Raw genomic sequence first — 20,904 nt, 5'->3', positions numbered from 1 at the left:
CTTAAAAGATCAGCGCTCGGAGCTACCGAGGTCAGAGGCTTGAGTCTGAGACGCAGGTAATATCATGTTGAAGATGAGCGGGTGGCAGCCACAGAGCCAGAATCAGATCCGGAACCTGAGGAGAGAGGCGAGTACTGATCCCCCATCTACTTTTTACCCTCCTATTCTTGGGGAACACTGGCTGGCCCCTCGAAGTGGGGGCATATGCTTTTTAGGATGTGGCCCCACCCCTTCCCCGATGAAGTCAGCGACAGTCCGAGGGAGGGATGTGGAGCATCCTTTATTCAGGAGTGGTGCTCCCACACCTCTCTTCATTTGGACGATAGTGTCACACCACCCCTGCCCGGAGCATGGGCCTTGCTCGTGGGTCCGGATGCCCTCGGGGGGTTTATCATCTTCCCTTGCTGACCCCAGCCCTCCTCGTTGGGCCTGTCCGGTGGGAGGCGGAGCAGCAGGACACTCCCCCACGCCGGAGAGGCCTGGAAGACCATAGTTCACGACGCTGACGCCCGTTTACCACCGCTAAACGCCACTACCCCCTACCCCACCCCCAGTCCTGTCTCAGCCCTAGCGTCTCAGGGCCAGAGTGGCCACGTCTATAGCTAGGGCTCCTGGATCCTCCACAGGACAGTCATTCCACACCCTAATGAAGAGAACCTTAAGGGGACTGACCCAAGACTGAGGGGAGGGGTGCCGATGGATAGGGAGCGGAGATGGGTTTTCCCATTCCCCCAGAGGTCCTTAGGCCTCCTGCACAAGAGAGCATGCTGGATTTCTCAAGTGTGGGAAGCCATTTGGGGTCTCCCCAGTGTACAGTCCTTCCCCTGAGATAGGTCCCTGCCTCTTTCCCTCTGTCCTGTCTCCAACTAATCTGTGTGTGTAACCATTGCATCAGGCCAGCCCCCTGTTTGGCTTTGCAGCCCTCTGGTCTGGGACTCCAGTGCTGATGAAAGCAGCATCCCACGCACTGGAAGGCAAGGAGGGTTCCCCAGGGAGGACAGCCCTGAAGAGAAACACTCTGGGCGATATTGCATCTCCAGTCCCTAGGGATAAGTAGCTGCTGCTCTGGCTTCTGGGCTTCCTCCTCCCTTCCCTGTAAGAGACCAGGGAGAATTTGTCCGTGCTTTCCTTACAAATTACTTATCATGTACCTACTGTGTGCCATGCATTTCAGGCCCAGGATATATCCATGAACAAGAAAATCTCTGCTCTAGCAGAGCTTACATTTCAGTGGGAAAAGGTTCACGGTGAACAAATACAAGTGCAGTGGAGAAAACCAAAGCATGGAAGGGTAGCCAATGCTCAGGGTGGGGTTACAGTTTTACCTTGGAAGGCTAGGGATTCTCTCACATTTAAATGAGGTGACATTTAAAAGATCTAAAAAGAGGCAAGGGAGTAAGCCGCGCAGGTATGTGAAAGGAAGAGCTTTCCAGGAGAAGGAACAGCAAGAACAGAGGTCCTAGGTTGGGAGCATGGGAACGGGAAGGAACAGGAGGCCAGGTGGCTGGACTAGAGCGAGTTAAGGGGGAGAGTGGTCAATGAGAAGAGTAGATTGTGTGAGGTCTGTGAAGCCATTTTAAGTACCTTAGCCTTTAATATTTGTGAAATTGGAAGTCATTGAAGGGTTTTGAACAGAATGACAGGACCTGGCAAGTTTTTAAAGGCTCATTCTGGCTTTTTTTTGGGAACGGACTTGGGGAGGTGTGGCAAAAGCAGAAACTGGGTGATCCAACGGAGAGGATAGTAACTTGATGCAGGTTGAAAACAATGCAACTGGGTTGTGGGTTTTTGAAGAATAAATTTTAAAATTTAGCTGGTGGTTTGACTTGTGGGATGTGAATGAGGAATCAGGGACAGTGCTAAGGCTTTTGGCTTAAGCAAGTAGAGTTGCCATTTACTGATTTACTGACCTGGGGAAGACCATGGAAGGGAAGATGACCAGAATTTGTCTTTGGACATATTAAATCTGAGACGCCTTTTAGATACCCAAAAGGAAATTCAAATAAGTAATTATGTAACACAGTCGGAAGTCCCAGGAGACACCGAAACTGGAAATGTGCATTTAGAATATGTCAGGGTGTGAGTGGAATTAGAGAAATACCACTTGATTTGTTCCCTTCCCTGTAGTCTGGTCCTTACCCTGGCAGGTTTGAGGCCTACCTTGAAGCCATGGAGTTGGCCATGACTTTTCTATTATGTAATTGGGACTACAAATGTCAGCCACTAAAAATAAAGGTCAGGCTCTCCTCTGTCCTTGGAAATGGCTGCAGGGACCACTGACCGTGCACACCCTCAAAGACAGTAAGTGAGGAAAGACCAGCAGGAGGCCGGAAATAAAAAGAGCTGCCTCTCTCCTTCCAAAAATGGCTAACATCTATCTTTGATCCCCACAGTGTTCCAGAAGGAAGTGTATCTTCATACATCACCACACTTGAGAGCAGGTAATTTTACCATCCCTTTCCCAAAACCAATTCCTAAGAGATGCTACTTAGGGTCCCTGTACTGGGGCCCTACTAAGTTATGAAAACAGCTAAAGAAAACAGGAGAGGAGGATTTGAATCTGAGCAGACATTTGCTGACAGGCCACATCCATCTTCCTGGCCTGCCCCTATCTAGGTGACCAAATCACTATTCTTAGAGCATGTCCTAATTGAAAGCTGGCTGAGTGAGCAGTCAGCCCCAACAGAGTTAATTTTTTGGTCTTACCACACCTCAGTCCCCATCAAGATTAGACTCACCCTGAGGACTCCCCACACAGGAGGAGAAAGGAACAAAGATGGTCTGATAATTGCCCCCTGGAAACTACCAACAGAGTTCCTCAAGGGAGGCTCAGGACTTTTACCAGGATCCCATAAGAATGTATGTGGTAGACCCATGCTTCTTCAAATGCCAGGCAAAAGCAGCAAAGAGGGAATATTGGTATAGACCAATTGATATATTTGAAAGGGCCAAACAGTAAATATTTTGGATGCTGAGGTCTCCACTCTTACGGCATGAAGGCAGCCATAAACAATATGTAAATAAATGAATGTAGTTATGTTCCAATAAAACTGTATCTGCAAACAGGCCAGTCTGCCAACCTGTATAGACTTATCTGATTGCTTTATGGAGTTGTTCCTCTCCCACCCGACCCCTCATCCTGAGTATGTCCTTTTCCAGAACCTGATCCAACTGCAGAGATGGCAGCTGAGTCCTTGCCTTTTTCCTTCGGAACACTGTCCAGCTGGGAGCTGGAAGCCTGGTATGAGGACCTGCAAGAAGTGCTGTCCTCAGATGAAAATGGGGGTACCTACATTTCCCCCTCTGGAAACAAGGAGGTGAGAATGTGATGACTAAAGCTGGGCCGGGGGCATTGCCCTTCCCTTCTCAACTAATACCTATCCTACCTTTCCTCGTTCTCTTGAAGGAAGAATCAAAAACCTTCACCACTCTTGACCCCGCCTCTCTGGCTTGGCTGACTGAGGAGCCAGGACCAGCAGAGGTCACAAACAGCTCCCAGAGCCCTCGCTCTCCAGATTCCAGTCAGAGCTCCCTGGCTCAGGAGGAAGAGGAGGAAGACCAGAGAAGAACCAGGAAGCGGAAACAGAGTGGTCAGTCCCCAGCTGTGGCTGGAAAGCAACGCATGAAGGAGAAAGAACAAGAGAATGAAAGGAAAGTGGCACAGCTAGCTGAAGAGAATGAACGACTCAAGCAGGAAATCGAACGCCTGACCAGGGAGGTAGAGGCGACTCGCCGAGCTCTCATTGACCGAATGGTTAATCTGCACCAAGCATGAAGAGTTGGGACCATCACTTCCCCCTCGGGCCACCACCTATTTTTCACAAAAGTGGCTGCTGACCATCTTTCTCCAGTGCCAATGATGTGACCCTCAACCCCATCTATTCAGGAGGCGGGAAAGCTTGGGGTAAACAACAGGAAAGGGTCTCAGCATGTATATAGAGATTGTAAATTTATTTATTACTGTCCATATCCATTAAAGTAACTTTCTATGAGCCAGGCTCTTTCACTTTTTCTTCTTGCCTTTAGGGGTTTCAAGGGGTTTCCCCTCAGCTAGAGCCAACTGTTTCTTCAGATCCAAGAGCTTAGCCACCTCAGCAGCAACCTGGTTCTTGTCTGCCTTCTGCGCTTTCAGTTCTCGGACGATGTTGCCCTAAGAGCAGAGCAGGTTGGGGAAGAAGAGTAGTGAGACCAGAGAGAAGTTTTTGAGGAGTCTGTGTTTCCGCAATCCCTCAGGGCTTCCGCCGAGTACCTGTCTTGTCACTTCATCCGTGAGCACTTGTACCTGCCGCGGAGCAGCTGTGACCGCGGCCTCTACAACAGCTGGCATGGGGGGCACTCGGGCCTGGAGAAGGACAACAGTTAGCACCTGCTCTGTAAACAGCCCTGGCCTCGAGTTTCACCTCACAGCCCGGGGCGGGGGGCGGGGGGCGGTGATGACATTTCACTGCAAGGGCTCTTGCTGCTAACTCCCAGGAAGGAAGCAGCAGGCCCAGAAGAGGGAGAGTACTGAGAGCTACTTAGGGACCCGGACACTGTGGCTCTTGCCAGGCGGACAGCGCAGTCTGGCTTTCTCACCTGGCCTCCGCCAAAGCGCTGCCTCAAACTTTCAATCTGGTCATTTTCCAATTTTTGGAATAAGGGACTGACCTGTGAAGAAAGAATTCCATAATCATTCACTGATGAGGGAGAAACCCTACCAGACCGTACAGAGGGCCTCTCTGTCCCCAGTCACTGGCATTCCGGGACTCTACATATGTAGTTTTAGAAGAAACAAATAAGCAGATAGCTGCTGACTTGAGTAAAGAATCCAGATAAGGCACTGGCACGCACTCTGAAAGCCCAAACTATCAGTAAGGTCTAAGACTGAGGATGCTGGGCTGACACAAGGGTACAGAGGTGGACTTTATCCTCTTGTGTCAAAGGGGAAACGGCTATCCTGTATTCTCCCTGCTTACTGCCTATTGGCATTATGGAGACCAAGGGACCGTGATGTTTCTTCCAAACATCTACCGTAGACCAATTAGTTTACGTGCCAGGTCCTGAGCTCTGGTGTGAAGAGCGATGATGGCACATGGGCTAGCTGATACTGGGCTTGTGAGCGATACCAAGGACTTTGTATCAGAAACAAGCGTAAGTGCAGAGTGGGGAGGCGTGGGGTAAGAGTTCAGAGAACAGCTGTGAGAGTCCTATGTCCAAGTTCTCTGACCTCAGCCCAAAGGCTGCATGGCAAAGGCAGGGATGCTCAGAGGCCAGCCCCTCCAGCCCTTGGACCTACTGTGCCAATCTGGTGTCCGGCCGGTAAGGTGCACAGGAAGTTTGTGAGCAGGATGCTGCAAGCCGGCAGTGGCAGCTGCAGCTGGGCCTGGATGGTGGCACTGACTGTGGGCATGTAAGGCTGCAGCATGACGGACAACAAGGCAGCTAGGTTCACTGCCAGGCCTGTCACGGTCCCGGCCCGCTGCCTGCAAAACAAGAGACGTTAGACTTTCCAAGAGGACATGGCCCACTGCCATGTTATTCCTGTAACCAAACTTACCTGTCAGCCTCACTGCCTTTAATCCGCTTCCAAGGCTCATTCACCTGAATGTACTGGTTGCCATGGCGAGAGATGGTGAGGATACTGCGGAGGGCCTCCCGGATCCTGGGAAGGGAGGGGCCAGGCCATGGTGTAAAGCCTGAGAGTGACCAGCGGGGGGCTCTCACCGGCTGGCACAGCTCTGGGGAGATGAGTGAGACCCAAATGCCTGCTTGCTTACCGGACCTTCTCCAGCAGCTGGTGGTAGTGCTGGAGTTCCAGGGTGACATGTGCCACCAGGCGCCGATCATCCGAAGTAAGCACCATCTCTGGCACGTAACCCCCAAAAAACTTAGACACAAACATCCCGGCTCTGGGAGGGGAATAAAGAAAGAGAGGGAAGAGAAAAGAGGAATTACTGCCCAGTCTCCTCCTAGAAATCTGACCTGATTTTCCTAATTCTCCATTCTCCCAGGACGGACGCCTCCTGGCTCCCTCCAGTTAGAAGGCAAAGCTTAACAAATCTATTCCTTGTTCTCTCTCCCCACTAAGAATAAGAAACCTGATAAAGTGAAGCAATGTCCATCTGATTTTTAAGAAAGTGATGCAAAGAACGATGAAGTTGAAATACAGATAACTTGCTATCCAATACTCTCAGAGACCGTCTGCGCAACACGGCTGACAGCCAGATGTGAGAGGGCAGGGAACGCGGAGGATCAGACTCAGCCAGCAGAAGAGCAGAGGTGGGGCTGCTGATGGGAGTGTGAGCCTCGAGTAACAAAACCCCCAAAGTACAGGAAGTGTCTCCCACCTCTACACTAAAATAACCCTTTTCTTCGGCCAAACTCGTCTAACGGTCTGCAAGTGAATTTTTTTGCTAGGAGAGAACACGTTTCCAATTCTATAAAGAATATTAAAATGAAACCAGTTTGCAAAAATTCACTTTGTGACCAACTTTGCTAAAGCACACCCGTACAACTGACTTCACCCAAGCAAACGTATCCTACTATGTTCCAGGATCGTGTACGATTTGCTAGAAATCCACTTTCCACATTGTCCACCCAATCCCTCACAGATCCTGCTCATTCCCGCCTCATCACCCCCGTCTCTCCCATGTCTCCCGCCTAGTGGAGCAGAGCTAGCCACCACTCCACCCTGCCCTGCCCCCAGCTCATCCACTAACTCTGACACACACCCCACCCAAGTCCCACCTGTTGATGAAGTTGCCCAGGTTGTTAAGCAGTTCAGAATTATTCTTGAGCAACATGTCTGTCCAAGAGAAGGCACTGTCCTGGCCCTCAGGCCGAATGTAGAGCAGATAGAAGCGCCAGATGTCAGCAGGGATCCCTGTGTCCTGGGCCATGTCACCAAACACTCCCACACCCCGGCTCTTGGAGAATTTCCCATCCTCATAATTCAGGTACTCTGGACAGAGAAGTAGAATGAGAACCATGTGCTCAAATCACACCTTTCCCTCTCTGACCCACTAACTCCTCCTCTCCCTTAACCTCAACTATGGGTGTCCAGCAACATTTCTTGAGTAGCAGGCCTGCAAAGAACTTGAGGATCTCTTCCTCTCCATTTTCGACTTTTTTCCCTTTGCTTTTACCCATTACAGAATTTTAGCTTCAGACTTACGCTTTCTTTAGGTTCTTGTTTCCTTCTTCTGGGTTAAGTTCTCATGTTCTAACTTCCTATATCATTTCACCTCCAAACTCAAGATCGAGGACCTCTCCAGGATCTTCATTCTGGAAGGCCTCAGCCCTCATTCCCTAGGAATCCCCCCATCTTCAGTCTTCCAGGGTACCTGTAGCAATGAGGTGGCTGACCAAGGTATAGTTGTCCTCAGCTCCTAAAGCTGAACATGGAAAAACTAAGCCGTGGAAGGGAACATTGTCTTTGGCCATGAACTGATACAGGTTCACCTACAGAATACAGTTGGGAAACAAAACTCCTGAGATCTTTTTCAAAGGCCCAAGAAAGATCAGATATCCACCCCTAACCACCCACTGCACACACCCTTCCCATGGACAGGGTAACCAAGAACTCACTTGTTCTGGGTTCTTCCACCATCTCTCCCACTGGTCTGTGTAGTTGGCTGTGATGGACAAGTAGCCAATAGTGGCATCAAACCAGACATAGAATACCTGGAGGGCCAGGAGGAAGGAGAGAGACTAGGATGAAGGAACACTGGGAGAACCTCACCAACCCAGTTTCCAACTGAAGCAAGACATCATCAACAGTCTATTCTACTAGCTCAGGGTCTCAACCAAAAGGCAGAATAATAGGACATATGAATAAAGCATAGGGTTTTTACCTTGTCCTCAAAGCCTTCTAAGGGCACAGGGGTTCCCCATTTGAGATCTCGGGTTATGCAGCGTGGCTTGAGGCCATCCCGAAGCCAAGAACGAATAATGAACCGGGCATTGGGTGTCCAGTCACTGCCAGGTAATGTCTTCCCCAACCACTCCTCCAGTCGTTTTTCTAGCTGAGACGGCAGAGAAAGTCAGAGAGCTGATTTAGGAGAGTCTCATACTGGTTTGAATAAGGATAAACATGTACCACCTCTCTGGAGTAGTTTGGCAATATAGAATTAAAAGACTCGTGACTCTGACACAGCAATTCCACTGGTAGAAATTTTTGCAATAAAAATACACAAAAGTGCATGGATGCATATATAAGGAAGACACTATTCATCATAGCAAAAAAATTGCAATCAACTCCCATGGTTCAGTAGAGTTTGAAGAAATATGGTGTATCGATACAACGAAATACATTTTTTTTAAAAAGATTTTATTTATTTATTTGACATAGAGAGATCACAAGTAGACAGGCAGGCAGAGAGAGAGAGAGGAGGAAGCAGGCTCCTTGCCGAGCAGAGAGCCTGATGCGGGACTTGATCCCAGGACCCTGAGATTATGACCTGAGCTGAAGGCAGAGGTTTTAACCCACTGAACCACCCAGGCTCCCCAACAACGAAATACTTTTAAGGCCATTAAAGAGTGAGTTAGATCTGTACGTACTGATATGTAAAGATCTCCAAGACACGTTTATTAAGTAAAGCAAACCACAAAATAATACAGAATACAAATTCTAAAAATAAGTAATAGCATACAGATGAACAGAAGCTCAGGAAAACCTGTGAAGAAAAATATGTATCAGATGGAATTATATGGGACATCCACTTTTATACCATATTTCTACCTGGAATTTTAGAAACAAGCTTATTACACTTTTATAAGCAGAAAAACAAAGATAAGTCTGTTGGAAGGAATGGTTCATGTGATTTAGGCACATAAATACCATAGCTTCTGAAGCCTGACAAGACCTCTACTGGTGAGACTATGGGGAAACAGGTGCACACAATGCTGGAAGGAAGGCAAAACGAAACACCTAGTGAGGAAAATCTGGCAATAAACTACATATGCAAGTAATCACTTTCAAGGAATTGATCCTGCAGACACACTTCCAACAGTATAAAAATTCACAAGCACAAGGTTATCTGCTGCAGCATTATTTATAATCACAATTTACCAGAAACTATGAAGCAATTCTGAAATTATCTTTAGGTGTACTATAGGATCGAGGAAAGGAGTAAAGGTCAGGAGCCAGGTACTTACTGTGTTAGAAGGGAGATACAAACACGAAATAAGGGAAGGTGGGGAAGACCTCTATAGGGATGGACTGGAATCACAGGTGTTAGCGTGAACTTCAGATGAATGCCTAACACTTTTGGGGGGAAGGGACCAGAAGCAAAGACGTCCCAGTAGCAATGACCACACGCCTCAATCTGGGTCTCTAATGCCGTTCTCTACTAAAATGAACCAGGGCTTTGTGGAGAAATGGTTGATTCTTAGGCTGTAATAGATGAACCTAGATACCTTTTTATGCCAGGAAATAAGGAAGCCCTTAGCTAAAAGGTGGGAGATGTCAAAAACACACAGAGAAATGATCTTAAAGAGGCTCTTGCCAGGGGCGCCTGGGTAGCTCAGTGGGTTAAAGCCTCTGCCTTCGGCTCAGGTCATGATCCTGGGGTCCTGGGATCGAGCCCCCGCATCGGGCTCTCTGCTTGGCGGGGAGCCTGCTTCCCTTCCTCTCTCTCTCTGCCTGCCTCTCTGCCTACCTGTGATCTCTTGTCTGTCCAAAAAATAAAAAAAATTTAAAAAAAAAAAAAAAAAAAAAGGAGGCTCCCGCCAGAGTGCCTAGGTGGCTCAGTTGGTTGGGCAGCTGCCTTCAGCTCATGTCATGATCCTGGAGTCCCGGGATTGAGTTCCGCATCAGGCTCCCTGCTTGGTGCGGAGTCTACTTCTCCTGCTGACCTCTCTCCTCTCATGCTCTCTCTCTCTCTCTCACTCAAATAAATAAATAAATAAAATTGTTTAAAATTGTTTAAAAAAACAAAATTGTTTAAAAAAAAAAAAGACTCCTGCCAGCCAAATGAGGGACAATGTGAACATGAAAATTATTCATGACAGGAACCATTTGCAAACCACTGAAAACAATAGGAATCCATGAGTCCACACTGAAAATGGACAACTAATAAATGAGCAAAGGAGAAAGGTACACGTGTAGGGGTGGTAGAGTTGGAAAAGCTTCATGAAAAGCGGCACAGGATATAAGAATGATTAACTAAGGGGCACCTAGGTGGCTCAGTTGCTTAAGTGTCTGCTTTCAGCTCAGGTCATCATCCTGGGGTCCTGGTATCCAGCCCTGCATAGGGCTCCTTGTTCAGTGGAAAACCTGCTTCTCTCTCTCCCTCTGCCACTCTCCCTGCCTGTGCTTGCTCGCTCTCTCTCAATAAATAAAATCGCCCCCCCCCAAAAAAAAAAAAGAATGACTAAATAAATGGATGCTAAATCTACAGCACCTTTTAATGATGAACGGGGTATCTGTATGTTTTAAAAATATACTCCCACAGATTGCTTATAAGTTGCAAAGGGAAAAATGTTAATTGAATAGTAGAGGAAATGAGTAACACCTTGACTAGACAAATTAACATCACCAGTGAGGGGGAAATGGCCATCATGTACCTTTTGAAAGAACACAATCATTTAGGTAGTATTCCAACTAAGAATGCACAACCTGAATTCAATCATAAGGAAACAGGGAACAAATCAAAATAAGGAATATACTATGGGGGGGGGGCAGAGACCACAGTCTTAAACACTGTGAAAAGGCAAAAGATAAAGGCTGAGGAACTGTTTCACATTAAAGGAAACTAAAGAGAAAAATTAAATGCAATACATGACCGTGAGCTAGGCTGTGTACTAAACGAAAAAAAACTCTACAAAGGATATTATTGGGATAATTCACAAAACCAAAATATGGTAGATCAGACAACTGTATCAATGTTAAATTTCTTGCAGTTGTTTACTATGGCTATGCAAGAATGTCTTTTTTTTCTTAGGAAACATAATTAACTATTTAAGAGTAAAGATGACATGGGGCACCTGGGTGGCAGGGTCCATTAAGCGTCTGGCTCAGGCAGTAATCTCGGGATCATGGCATCAAGCCTGGCATTGGGCTCCACGCACAGCGGAGTCTGCCTGAGACTCTCTCCCCTCTCTCTGCTCCTTCTCACTGAGTGTGTACACGCTCCTCTCTCTAAACAAATAAATAAATCTTTAAAAAGAGAGAGATTAAAGAGGCTATGTATGCACACACATAGGTGCAAAGAGCAAGGATTTGCTAAAAAGAGCAAAATCTGAACACCTAGTGAAGCAAGGTAATAGGCACACCGGGCTCTTTATGGAGCAACTGTTTATTCTTGCAGTTCTTTTTGTGAATTTGAAATTATTTCCAAAGTTAAAAAGGAGGCAAATTGGGGCGCCTGGGTGGCTCAGTCGTTGGACGTCTGCCTTCAGCTCAGGTCATGATCCTGGGGTCCTGGGATAGAGCCCCCCGATCAGGCTTCCTGCTCGGTGGGAGACCTGCTTCTCCCTCTCCCACTCCTCCAGCTTGTGTTCCCTCTCTTACTCTCTCTCTGTCAAATAAATAAATAAAATCTTAAAAAAAAAAAAAAAAAAAGAGGCGGCAAACCTACTAATACGGAAAATCCACTCAACACATTATAAAGTAAAAAAAAAAGAGAGTGCAGAACCATATGAATGCCATGATCTAATTTATATTAGGAAAAAGAAAAAAAACATGAAAATAGTTTCATATGCATATGTTTACTTGCATAGACGCAAAGGAAAATGAGCAGTAGTTAGTACCTCTGGGGAATGGGCCTGGGCCTTGCATTCTGTCCCCTTTAATCTGTTATGCCTTTTTTACAGTAAGCCTGTATATTTTTAAAAGGGAAATTAAAAACATTCAAGCATAGCTTGGTACAGATCTGTGGCTGAGGCAGAGGAAGCCAAAGAGGCCGTGCAGACTAGCTTGAGGCAAAGGCCCACTTACCTTAGGCAGGTCCAGGAACAGGTGCCGAGAGGACTTCACCACAGGGCAGGACCGGCAGACTTTACACTGAGGCTTCTGTAAAGGAAATTCAAGGGAAGGGGTAATGCAAGGTGAGGTAGGATCAGGACTTCAGGCCAAGGGGAGCTGTGCAGCAAGGAGGGACACACAAAGGGATGAGCTCCCCAGTAAGCCATCTCACTGAGCTTCATGCTTTCTTGGGCCTTCTGTGAACTTGAAGACTCAAGTCCACAGAGCACAGCATTTGCTGTTCAGAGTTTCACGACTCTGTCCTGTCACTGCAAAGAATAGGAAAAAGCATTCTCTGAGTACAGGCTAAGTAAAGAGCACTGCACTCTAAGCAGCTTCGTGAGGGAAGGAAGGAGTGGAGACACAGTTCTTCTCCCCAAGGAAGTTACAATCATGTTAGGGAGAGCAGGTCCCATGAGAAACAAGTGCAGGCCTTTCCAAAGCAAAGCATTAAGAAATAGCTATTTTGGGATGCCTGGGTGGCTCAGTTGGTTAAGCATCTACCTCTGGCTCAGGTCATGAACTCAGGGTCCTGGGATCAAGTCCCATATCAGGCTCCCTGATCAGCAGGCAGTCTGCCTCTCTCTCTGCCTGCCACTCCCCCTGCTTGTGCGTGCACCCCCCACCCAGCAAATAAATAAATATATTTTTTTAAAAAGTTATTTTCTCAGGGGCATCTGGGTGGCTCAGTGGGTTAAAGCCTCTGCCTTCAGCTCAGATCATGATCCCAGGGTCCTGGGATCAAGCCCTGCATCGGGCTCTCTGCTCCGTGGGGAGCCTGCTTCCCCCTCTCTCTCTGCCTGCCTCTCTGCCTACTTGTGATCTCTGTCTGTCAAATAAATAAAATATTAAAAAAAAAAAAGTTATTTTCTCAGCACACGCTGACTATGCAAACACTGGCGGATGACGGCCAGAGGACTCAACAGTTTGGGGGAAGGGAAGGCCAATCAATGAAAGCTTCCCAGTGAGTTTTGATCTAGGCTTTTGAATCTTTTTCTTTTTTGAGTAGACTCCATGCCCAACATGGGGCTTGTACTCAGGAGCAACACTGAGATCAAGAAGCACAAGTTCTCCCGACTGAGCCAGCCAGGCTCCGGGCTTCTGAAGCTAGGTGATGAGAACTCTCTCAGGACCTCTGTCCTGAACTCTCCAAGCCTATCTCCAACCACCTACCTAACTAACGCCTCGGTGTGGATGTCTGACAGGCACCACAAGGGAAACAAACCCGGGTGCCTGTCCTTCATCCGAGCCTGCCCACATTCGCAGGTGCTGCTGCTGTCCACCCCAGAGGTGCATGCCAGAAACTTCCAAGTTACCATTTTCTTGAAGGCCCCTCAGCCTGAATTCACCTATCCAGTTCTACAGAGTTTGCCTCAGAAATCTGTGTCAAGGGCGCCTGGGTGGCTCTGTTGGTTAAGCGACTGCTTTCAGCTCAGGTCATGATCCTGGAGTCCCGGGATCGAGTCCCGCATCGGGCTCCCGGCTCCACGGGGAGTCTGCTTCTCTCTCTGACCTTCTCCTCGCTCATACTCTCTCACTGTCTCTCTCTCAAATAAATAAATAAAGTTTTTATTAAAAAAAAAAAAAGATGGAGATTCACAGACCTGTACCCCTGGGGGAAAAAAAAATATATATATATATATGTTTATAAAAAATAAAATTATAAAAAAAAAAAAAAAAGAAAAAGAAATCTGTGTCAAATCCTTTTTCCCTTCCCATTCCTGCTGTTACTAACCTAGGCCAACCTATCATCCCATTTCTGAGCTACCACTCTGGCCTCCAAACTGGTCTCTCCCCTTCTCTCCTGCTTCCGTCCCATCCATTTCCATGGAACAGCCTACCATCCAGCTGCCACCCTGGCTTACTAGGTCATCTGGTCACCGCTGACCTCTCTGACCTCATCTCAATCCAGCCTCCCTCTCACTGTGCTACAGCTACGCTGGCCTTCTCCCTTCTGCCTTTTCAGCTGCTTGCTGCCTCACACGCCTTCGCATTTCCTGCTCCTTATGCTTGGAACGTTCTCAACCTCTCATCGCCTGGCTTGCTCCTTCTCATTTCTTCAGTTAAACTCTCAGTTCACATGTTACGTCCTCTGACAAGCCTTCCCTAATCACCTGGCTAAAAACCTTTCCCCAGAAGCCACTGTCACAGCCTCCCAGCAGTTTGTCTTATATATACACTCTTGTCTTTAGGGTTGGTCTCGTCCCCACACTAGCTAAAGATCTGTCTTATTCACTGCTACATCCCCAGCAGTCCCCAGTGACTACCCTATCACAGGGACTCAAAAAACATGTGCTGTATAAGTGAATGACTAAGTTAGCCAATGAGTAAGCACAGAAAAGAGGAGACCTCTATGGAAGAGAGAAAGAACTAATTAAAAAACACAGATCAGGGGGCGCCTGGGTGGCTCAGTGGGTTAAAGCCTCTGCCTTCGGCTCAGGTCATGATCCCAGGGTCCTGGGATTGAGCCCCGCATCGGGCTCTCTGCTCAGCAGGGGAGCCTGCTTCCTCCTCTCTCTGCCTACTTGTGATCTCTGTCTGTCAAATAAATAAATAAATAAAATCTTTCAAAAAAATTAAAAAATTTAAAAAAAAAAACCAACGCAGATCAGGTGGTCTGAAGCAGGAGCAAAGGTAAGGAAGCACGCCTTCATCTTATCTATCACCTAGCACAATGCTGAGCACGTAGTAAATGCTCAGTAAGTGTCCAATGAACCGAGCAATGAGATGGGGTAAAAAGAGGCCCTGATGAGGGGCACCTGGGTGGCTCAGTCAGTTAACCCTCTGCCTTCAGCTCAGGTCATGATTCCAGGGTCCTGGGATGGAGCCCCACTTTGGGCTCCCTACTCGGTGGGGAGCCTGCTTCTCCCTCTCCTCCTCCTGCTCATTCTCTCTAAAATAAATTTAAGTAATAAAATCTTAAAAAAAGGAAAAAAGAAAGAAAAAAAAAAGGCACCAATGAAAGGACCTGAATGCTAAAATAAAAACCCCAAATGGGACCTCTGAACAGTCTCTGAACAACAGAGACTGTTTCCCTCCTCCTTCTCCTTCCATGACACCCTCCTCTCACAACCTTGAGCTCAATGGCATTGATGAGCTTGCCGCACTTGTCACACTGGTCACCCCGGGCCTCCTCGTAGCCACAGAAGGGACACACGCCCTCCACGAAGCGGTCAGCCAGGAAGCGGGCACAGCGTTCACACCGCAGCTGCTCCACAGTGTCTTCCAGCACGAAGCCTCGGGTCAACAACCGCTGGAAGATGTCCTGCGTGATTCTGGCAAGGTGAGCCAGGCACAGGGGAGGGCCAGGTCAGAGGCAGTCAGAGGAAGGACTGCACCCCGCCCTCCTGCTACTCCACCCAGGCCCCATATCAGTCCCAGTGTCGCAAGAATCAGGCAGAAGGCCCCTCAAGGCCAAGGCCATCTAGTCATCTTTAGGGAGTCTTCGTGGATGACCCAGACCCCTCATACATACTCCCCAACTCCCCTACGCAATCTCTTCCCTCATCACTCTAGAATTTAATTTATGTCTGTCAAATATAAACTTAACAGTTTTGTACTCTTCACTACCAAAAAATCTCTAAAAGGACAGGACTGTACTCTTTTTTATTATGTCCCAGAATCAAAATTCATCAGTCCATCTGCTAAATTGCTTAACACTATTAAGCTGACAACCTGCCCACTAAACAGTTTTTATTAAGGATGAGTATCAGGCAGAGGAAGAATGAGTGCATCTGCTATAAGCCCACATGGGAGTGGGAGGGAATGTCCCTCAAACTCCAGAGCAGCCAGGAAGAACCGGGAGGTGGCAGAGGGAAGGCTCATAGTTCCATGAGCCTAAGTCCTGTCTCTTCCCTTCCTCACTGCTCCTTCAGCCCCTGGGCAGCTTCCACATCTATGGAATCCCCATGCTTGGGATCCACTTCAGGGCATTATTCAGATCCTAAGTTTGGGGGCAGAGACAAGGGTAGATGTCTAAACAACACTTTTGGTTCCTTCTGTCTCCAGAACATTCTCACTGCCCCCAGACCCAGTGTTCACCCTCCATTCCTGCCTGATTATAGGAAACCTACTTGGTCTGCTGTGGAGTAGTGGTACGACCAAAAATATCAAACGAGATATTAAACCAGCGGTAGATGTTGGCATGGATGGCATGGTACTTGTCACAGATCTCCTGAGGGGTCAGACCCTCCTCCATAGCCTTGGTTTCTGTCGCCGTACCGTACTCATCTGTCCCACACAGATAGAGGGTGTTCCACTGGCGGAGGCGGGAGTACCTGGAAGGGGATATGGTGATCACAGGGGCCCCATCGTGGCCCCCTCCATGTCCCCAGAATCCCCTGAACCCCCACCCTTGAGGCATTCTATTCCCTTGGGAAAAGGTCCCTCCCCCAGCAGCTGGATCCACCTGGCAAAGACGTCAGCACTCAGCACGCAACCAATGATGTTTCCAAGGTGCGGGACATTGTTGACATATGGGAGGGCGCTGGTGATGAGCACATTCCTCTCCCCAGCCACGGGCAGCCTGGTAGGGAAAGAAAAAGACAACAGTCCATGGAGAAGAAGCCAGAGGGACCAACAGCACACACCCAGACACAGATCTGTTCTACCATTGCAGACTCAGGTACATCTGAAGTTTTTCCTCACGGGAAACCACAGGATCATGAACTCCCCTAAAAGCTAAGAGAACCCCCGACCCCAGGTCAAAGTGCAGGGCCCTGCCACAGTAAGCAAGGCCAGGCACCTGCATTCCACACTGACCTCTCACTTCGCTATCATGACTGCTTCTTTTCTGCCAGCTCATTCTCAGGCACTGACTCCCCTCTTCCTGGATCTGTCCAACCACCACACCCCCCAGACTCCCAATGCCACCCAAGCACGCCTTCCCAGCACTGCCCTCTCCCCTTCTTCCCAGCTGGAAGCATGACCTTCAGTCACTGCTTCAAGTACTCAAAGCCTGCCACCGCATCATGTCTTCCCAGTCTTTTCCTACCCAACATCCCCCTCCCTAGCCCATGGCAGTCATCTCTGTGGCCCTACTCAAGACCACAGCCATCAGCTACTGCCTTCCTAGCCACCCCCGCCCTTTCCCAGATCAGGCCCAGTCATGCCACTCAATCTGCTGTCTCCAGTCATTCATCCACTCCACTCTTCCCGTGCTTCACACCCAACAGCTCGGCTGCACACACCCTGTATCCACCCCTCCTGGGCACTGACCCCTCACCAGGGCTCCTTTAATCTTTCCAACCATTCTCAGCCTACAGTCACTCGCTCCCACCATTTACTGAGTCCTTCAACTTTCGCCATCCTGAGAGCTCACAGATTCCCGTGGTTTCTACTGTTAACAAAGACTCAGATGATTCTTCTTGTTAACCTCACTCCTCCAGTTACAAGTCCCAACTACTTCCTGGAATGTCTTCTAGATCATTTCTTTAAAAGAGAGCTCACTGATTTCTCCTGCATTCACTGACTTTACTCCCTGTAACTGAATGCCGTCACTTGCTCTGAAATCCAGCTGAGAAATCAGCCCCTTCATGAATGACCAGGCTTCCACCCAGTCATTCTTGTACCCCGAGCCCCTAAGCGCTTCTGCAGCACCGCTCTTCATCAGGAGTGTGCTTCCTACCACGGCAGACATAAAGGGGAGTAGGCCTGGGGTTCTACCCTCAGGGGGCTTGCATTCTATTATATAACTACATAAGCGAGAGGTACAAAGTGCCAAAGGAAAAGATGGAAATTAAAGAGGTCAGTGAAGGGGGCTGTCAGACAAATATCGGCGCTATCAGTAACTTCCACTTAGGAAACCAAGCCCCAGGGCCCCTGGGTGGCTCAGTAGCTTAAGCATCTGACTCTTAATATCAGCTCAGGTATCAATCTCAGGGTCGTGAGCTCGAGCCCTGTGTTGGACTCCATGCTGGTGTGGAGCCCACCTAAAAAACAAAACAGAAAAAAACAAACAAAGCCCGCTCTTCAGTGCCTGCTCACACAGGATTCTGCTGTGGCCGAAGTGGAGGCAAGCTTTCCAGGCCCTTCTCCCAAGCAGTTACAGCCATGGCGATCTCCTCCTCAGAGAGAGTAGCCAGCTCCTCCTCCTGTGAAGAGAGCAGACACAATCCCTCACCAGGTGAGGAAACCCACAGACTAAAGAAACTTTTCCTGGTCTCCAACAACTAAAAGAGTTAATGGTGATGCTCAAAGTCCCTCTCCAAGCCACCCCCAGGTACTGAGGTTCTGTGGGGATCCCACTGCTGTTCCAAACCTCAGGCTCATTGCTGACAGCCCTCCCCTCAAAGGAGCCAGGCTGCGGCTGCTTCTGGAGGTAGGGCCGGAGGGCCAGGACACCCTGCTGCTTCAGCACAGTCTCTGCAGCTCTCTGACATGGCTCCTGAGAACTCAGGGTCTGGAACCAGCTGTGCAGGGCACCCAATTCCTCTGTGGGCATGGGAGAAAAGAGGGAATCAGCCAGACCTGCAATGGGCAGGCAAGAATGGACCTCCTCCCTTCTTCATGAAGTGTCTCCAGTTCTCTTCCCCAGTTCCCTCAACCATCTTTATGCTGTAACTGCCCTGTCAAACTACGCCTCAGAGTGGATGCTCAATTTTGTACTGCCCATTCTGTAATTCCTCCACCAAGCTCCTGGGCTGGGGTAGGAGATGAAGTGATATGCAGAGTTCTCACCAGGGAGGTAGGCTGGGTCTTGAAGTAATGGGTAGAGAGCTCCCCACAAAACCACGTCAGCTAGAGATTCTGTCTCCTTTGTTGAGGAAAGAAAAGGAAAAGGTCTACAGGTAAAGTACTATGTTTCTTCCCAGTGCATACATAATATCCACCATTTCCTAAACACTTACTACGTGTCAAGTACTTCATTAAGCCCCTTAAGTCACCTCACTTAATCCTCACAATAGCCCATTGAGGTACCTACTAATATCACCTCATTTCAAAAATGAAAAAACTTGGGGCGCCTGGGTGGCTCAGTGGGTTAAAGCCTCTGCCTTCGGCTCAGGTCATGATCCTAGGGTCCTGGGATGGAGCCCCGCATCAGGCTCTCTGCTCAGCGGGGAGCCTGCTTCCCTTCCTCTCTCTCTCTGGCTGCCTCTCTGACTACCTGTGATCTCTGTCAAATAAATAAATAAAATCTTAAAAAAAAAAAAAACTTGAGGATTAGAGTCTGGTGATTTTTCAAGATTACGCTGCTAACAAGCGGCAGTGTGGGTTTTGCACTCTGAATATAGCCTCCCATCTTGGTTCTTATATCATATAATTTTCTCTGATCCCCACCTCAGAGCCCAACTCACCCCAGCTAGGAAAGGACAGCTCCGACGACTCAAGCTTTGGTCAATGTGAGTCAGGGCTCTCCGGACTGGGCCAAGAACATCTTCCCCCTTCTTGCCTTGGACCACTAAATAGTACAGGGCAGCAGACAAAGCTGGCTAAAATGTAGGGGACACAGATCAGGATGGCCATAAAGAGCAAGGGCCTGCCTGCCATCCCCCATGTCTCAGGCCCACCTGCAGCTCTGTAGCTTCCCATTCCAGCCACTGGTTCGTGAGGTCATCTTGCTCCCAGCCAGATAACAGAAAGAAGTATCTGCCCAGGAAGAGAGCAACAGAAGGTGGAATGAGAGGGGCCCATCTGTCTAGCCTATTTCTTTCCCACAGTGAAGTAGTGCTTGCAAAGAAAGCCACACAGCGGACATTAAGCCCTGATTTTATTCATCCGCCTCCCTGCCTTAAGGACCAATACTGACCTGCAGATTGCACTAGTGGAGAAGAGGTAGTTGCCACTATCCAGTTGCAAAACAGGCACCTTAGGCCGTGTCAGGAACGGGACCACGCACTCTGGTGCAGAAGAGGAAAGGGAGCGAAAAAACAAAGAAAAGAAAACAAAAACAAAAACTTGTTAACTTAGAAGAACAACATCTCATTGTTCAGGGAAAAGCAGAAGAAAGACACTGGAAAGATTTCTGGATAGGACTACTGCAAGGGGGTGGGTCCAGAATGAGCTGGACAGACTAGCAGGTGTTCAGCTGAGACCGCCAGTTGGAAGCAACAGATGGGCACTGCAGAGGGGCGGTGTTGGTGGTATTGGGACAGTGCAGCAGCCAAACACTGAAGCAACCGAGAGTAACAGAGTGATCTAAAGAATTGGAAGAAGTGACAAGAAAACTACTTTTAAGAGGTACCAAAACAGATGGTTAGAAAGAAGAGGTAAACCGAAAGGAGTGAATGAGGGGTGCCTGGGGGTTGTGATGAATAACTAGAGAGAGTATGGGGGTCGGAGGTGCCTGACGGGTGTGGGAGAAAGTTGTGAAGGAGAGAGGTTCACTGGAGAGAGGCGGGATACGGGAAAATTGGCGGAGGGGATGGAGGTAGAGGCTAGAGATGAGGGAAGGGGTATACCGAGGGTTAACTGAGGGAAGCCATTAATGAAAGATGTGACGAGGAGGATAGGGACGGGCTGACCAAGAATAATGGGGGGGGGGAGGTTTGAGGTGGACGGGAGTGCGTAGTCGCGGTGGAGGTTTGGAGAAGACAACTGAGGGATGGATGTCTAGCATGTTTTTCGGTCCCGCCCCCCTCATCTACCGCCCACCGGCATCAGCCCGACTACCTTCGGGGCCTACGGTGCTGATAAGCAGCTCCGCTCTGCCCTGGGCCCTGCCCGCCGCTGCCAGCACCGGCAGGCTCCCCGGAGCGCCCTCGCTCACGAACAGTCTCATTTCGCCGTGGGTCCCACGCTGATGCAACCGGAACCGGCCTCCTGCCAGCGGGCTGAGAGTACGCAGCAATGCACGCCGGGAAATGGAGTTCCGAACTAGGTCATTCCATGGGCACCGCTGGGGGAAAGTAGACTATTTCTCCCGTCATGCAACATCAGGAAACAGGAAAAGAATATCATAGAGATTGAGAGGGCGCAGAGGCTGTGCTAGAGTGGCACCATTTTGGTGGGCAGGCCAGAGG

The 20,904-nt window shown here is 48.8% G+C and overlaps 2 protein-coding genes across 3 annotated transcripts; one reads left to right on the top strand and one right to left on the bottom strand.

Annotated features, from left to right (window-relative positions):
- The first annotated feature begins 17 nt into the window (after positions 1 to 17).
- DDIT3 (DNA damage inducible transcript 3) lies at positions 18 to 3,992 on the top strand. Its single transcript, XM_032874577.1, has 4 exons — positions 18 to 127; positions 2,394 to 2,441; positions 3,160 to 3,317; positions 3,407 to 3,992. Exons 3-4 carry the CDS (start codon positions 3,180 to 3,182, stop codon positions 3,773 to 3,775), a joined length of 507 nt encoding a protein of 168 aa, XP_032730468.1. The 5' UTR covers positions 18 to 127; positions 2,394 to 2,441; positions 3,160 to 3,179; the 3' UTR covers positions 3,776 to 3,992.
- On the bottom strand, positions 3,931 to 20,750 carry MARS1 (methionyl-tRNA synthetase 1). 2 transcript variants are annotated; one of them, XM_032874572.1, is made up of 21 exons: positions 20,555 to 20,750; positions 19,692 to 19,782; positions 19,453 to 19,531; positions 19,240 to 19,374; positions 18,623 to 18,698; positions 18,204 to 18,376; positions 17,930 to 18,036; positions 16,353 to 16,469; positions 16,018 to 16,221; positions 15,018 to 15,219; positions 11,918 to 11,992; positions 7,833 to 8,003; positions 7,567 to 7,662; positions 7,323 to 7,440; positions 6,727 to 6,940; positions 5,757 to 5,888; positions 5,537 to 5,641; positions 5,276 to 5,462; positions 4,576 to 4,647; positions 4,250 to 4,342; positions 3,931 to 4,150 (listed from the first exon to the last, which is right to left on the bottom strand). In XM_032874572.1, exons 1-21 carry the CDS (start codon positions 20,661 to 20,663, stop codon positions 4,004 to 4,006), a joined length of 2,703 nt encoding a protein of 900 aa, XP_032730463.1. In that variant the 5' UTR covers positions 20,664 to 20,750; the 3' UTR covers positions 3,931 to 4,003. The 2 variants fall into 2 exon arrangements, with proteins under 2 accessions (XP_032730463.1, XP_032730464.1); XM_032874573.1 differs by lacking the exon at positions 20,555 to 20,750 and having other exon boundaries at positions 19,240 to 19,343.
- Between the last annotated feature and the right edge of the window lie 154 nt (positions 20,751 to 20,904).

This window comes from Lontra canadensis, unplaced genomic scaffold (assembly GCF_010015895.1).
Source record: "Lontra canadensis isolate GAN:19392208 unplaced genomic scaffold, GSC_riverotter_1.0 scaffold53, whole genome shotgun sequence".
NCBI lineage: Eukaryota > Metazoa > Chordata > Mammalia > Carnivora > Mustelidae > Lontra > Lontra canadensis.
The sequence above is the reverse complement of the archived record's forward strand: the minus strand, read 5'-3'. Positions and strand labels throughout refer to the sequence as shown.

Coding starts and splice junctions, on each gene's coding strand:
- MARS1 (XM_032874572.1), bottom strand. CDS start 20,663: ATGAGACTGTTCGTGAGCGAGGGCGCTCCGGGGAGCCTGCCGGTGCTG. Junction 18,699..19,239: donor GCTGTCCTTTCCTAGCTGGG/GTGAGTTGGGCT, acceptor TCCTCAACAAAG/GAGACAGAATCTCTAGCTGA. Junction 5,889..6,726: donor CTGGGCAACTTCATCAACAG/GTGGGACTTGGG, acceptor TTCCCCTCCCAG/AGCCGGGATGTTTGTGTCTA.
- DDIT3 (XM_032874577.1), top strand. CDS start 3,180: ATGGCAGCTGAGTCCTTGCCTTTTTCCTTCGGAACACTGTCCAGCTGG. Junction 3,318..3,406: donor CCCCCTCTGGAAACAAGGAG/GTGAGAATGTGA, acceptor GTTCTCTTGAAG/GAAGAATCAAAAACCTTCAC.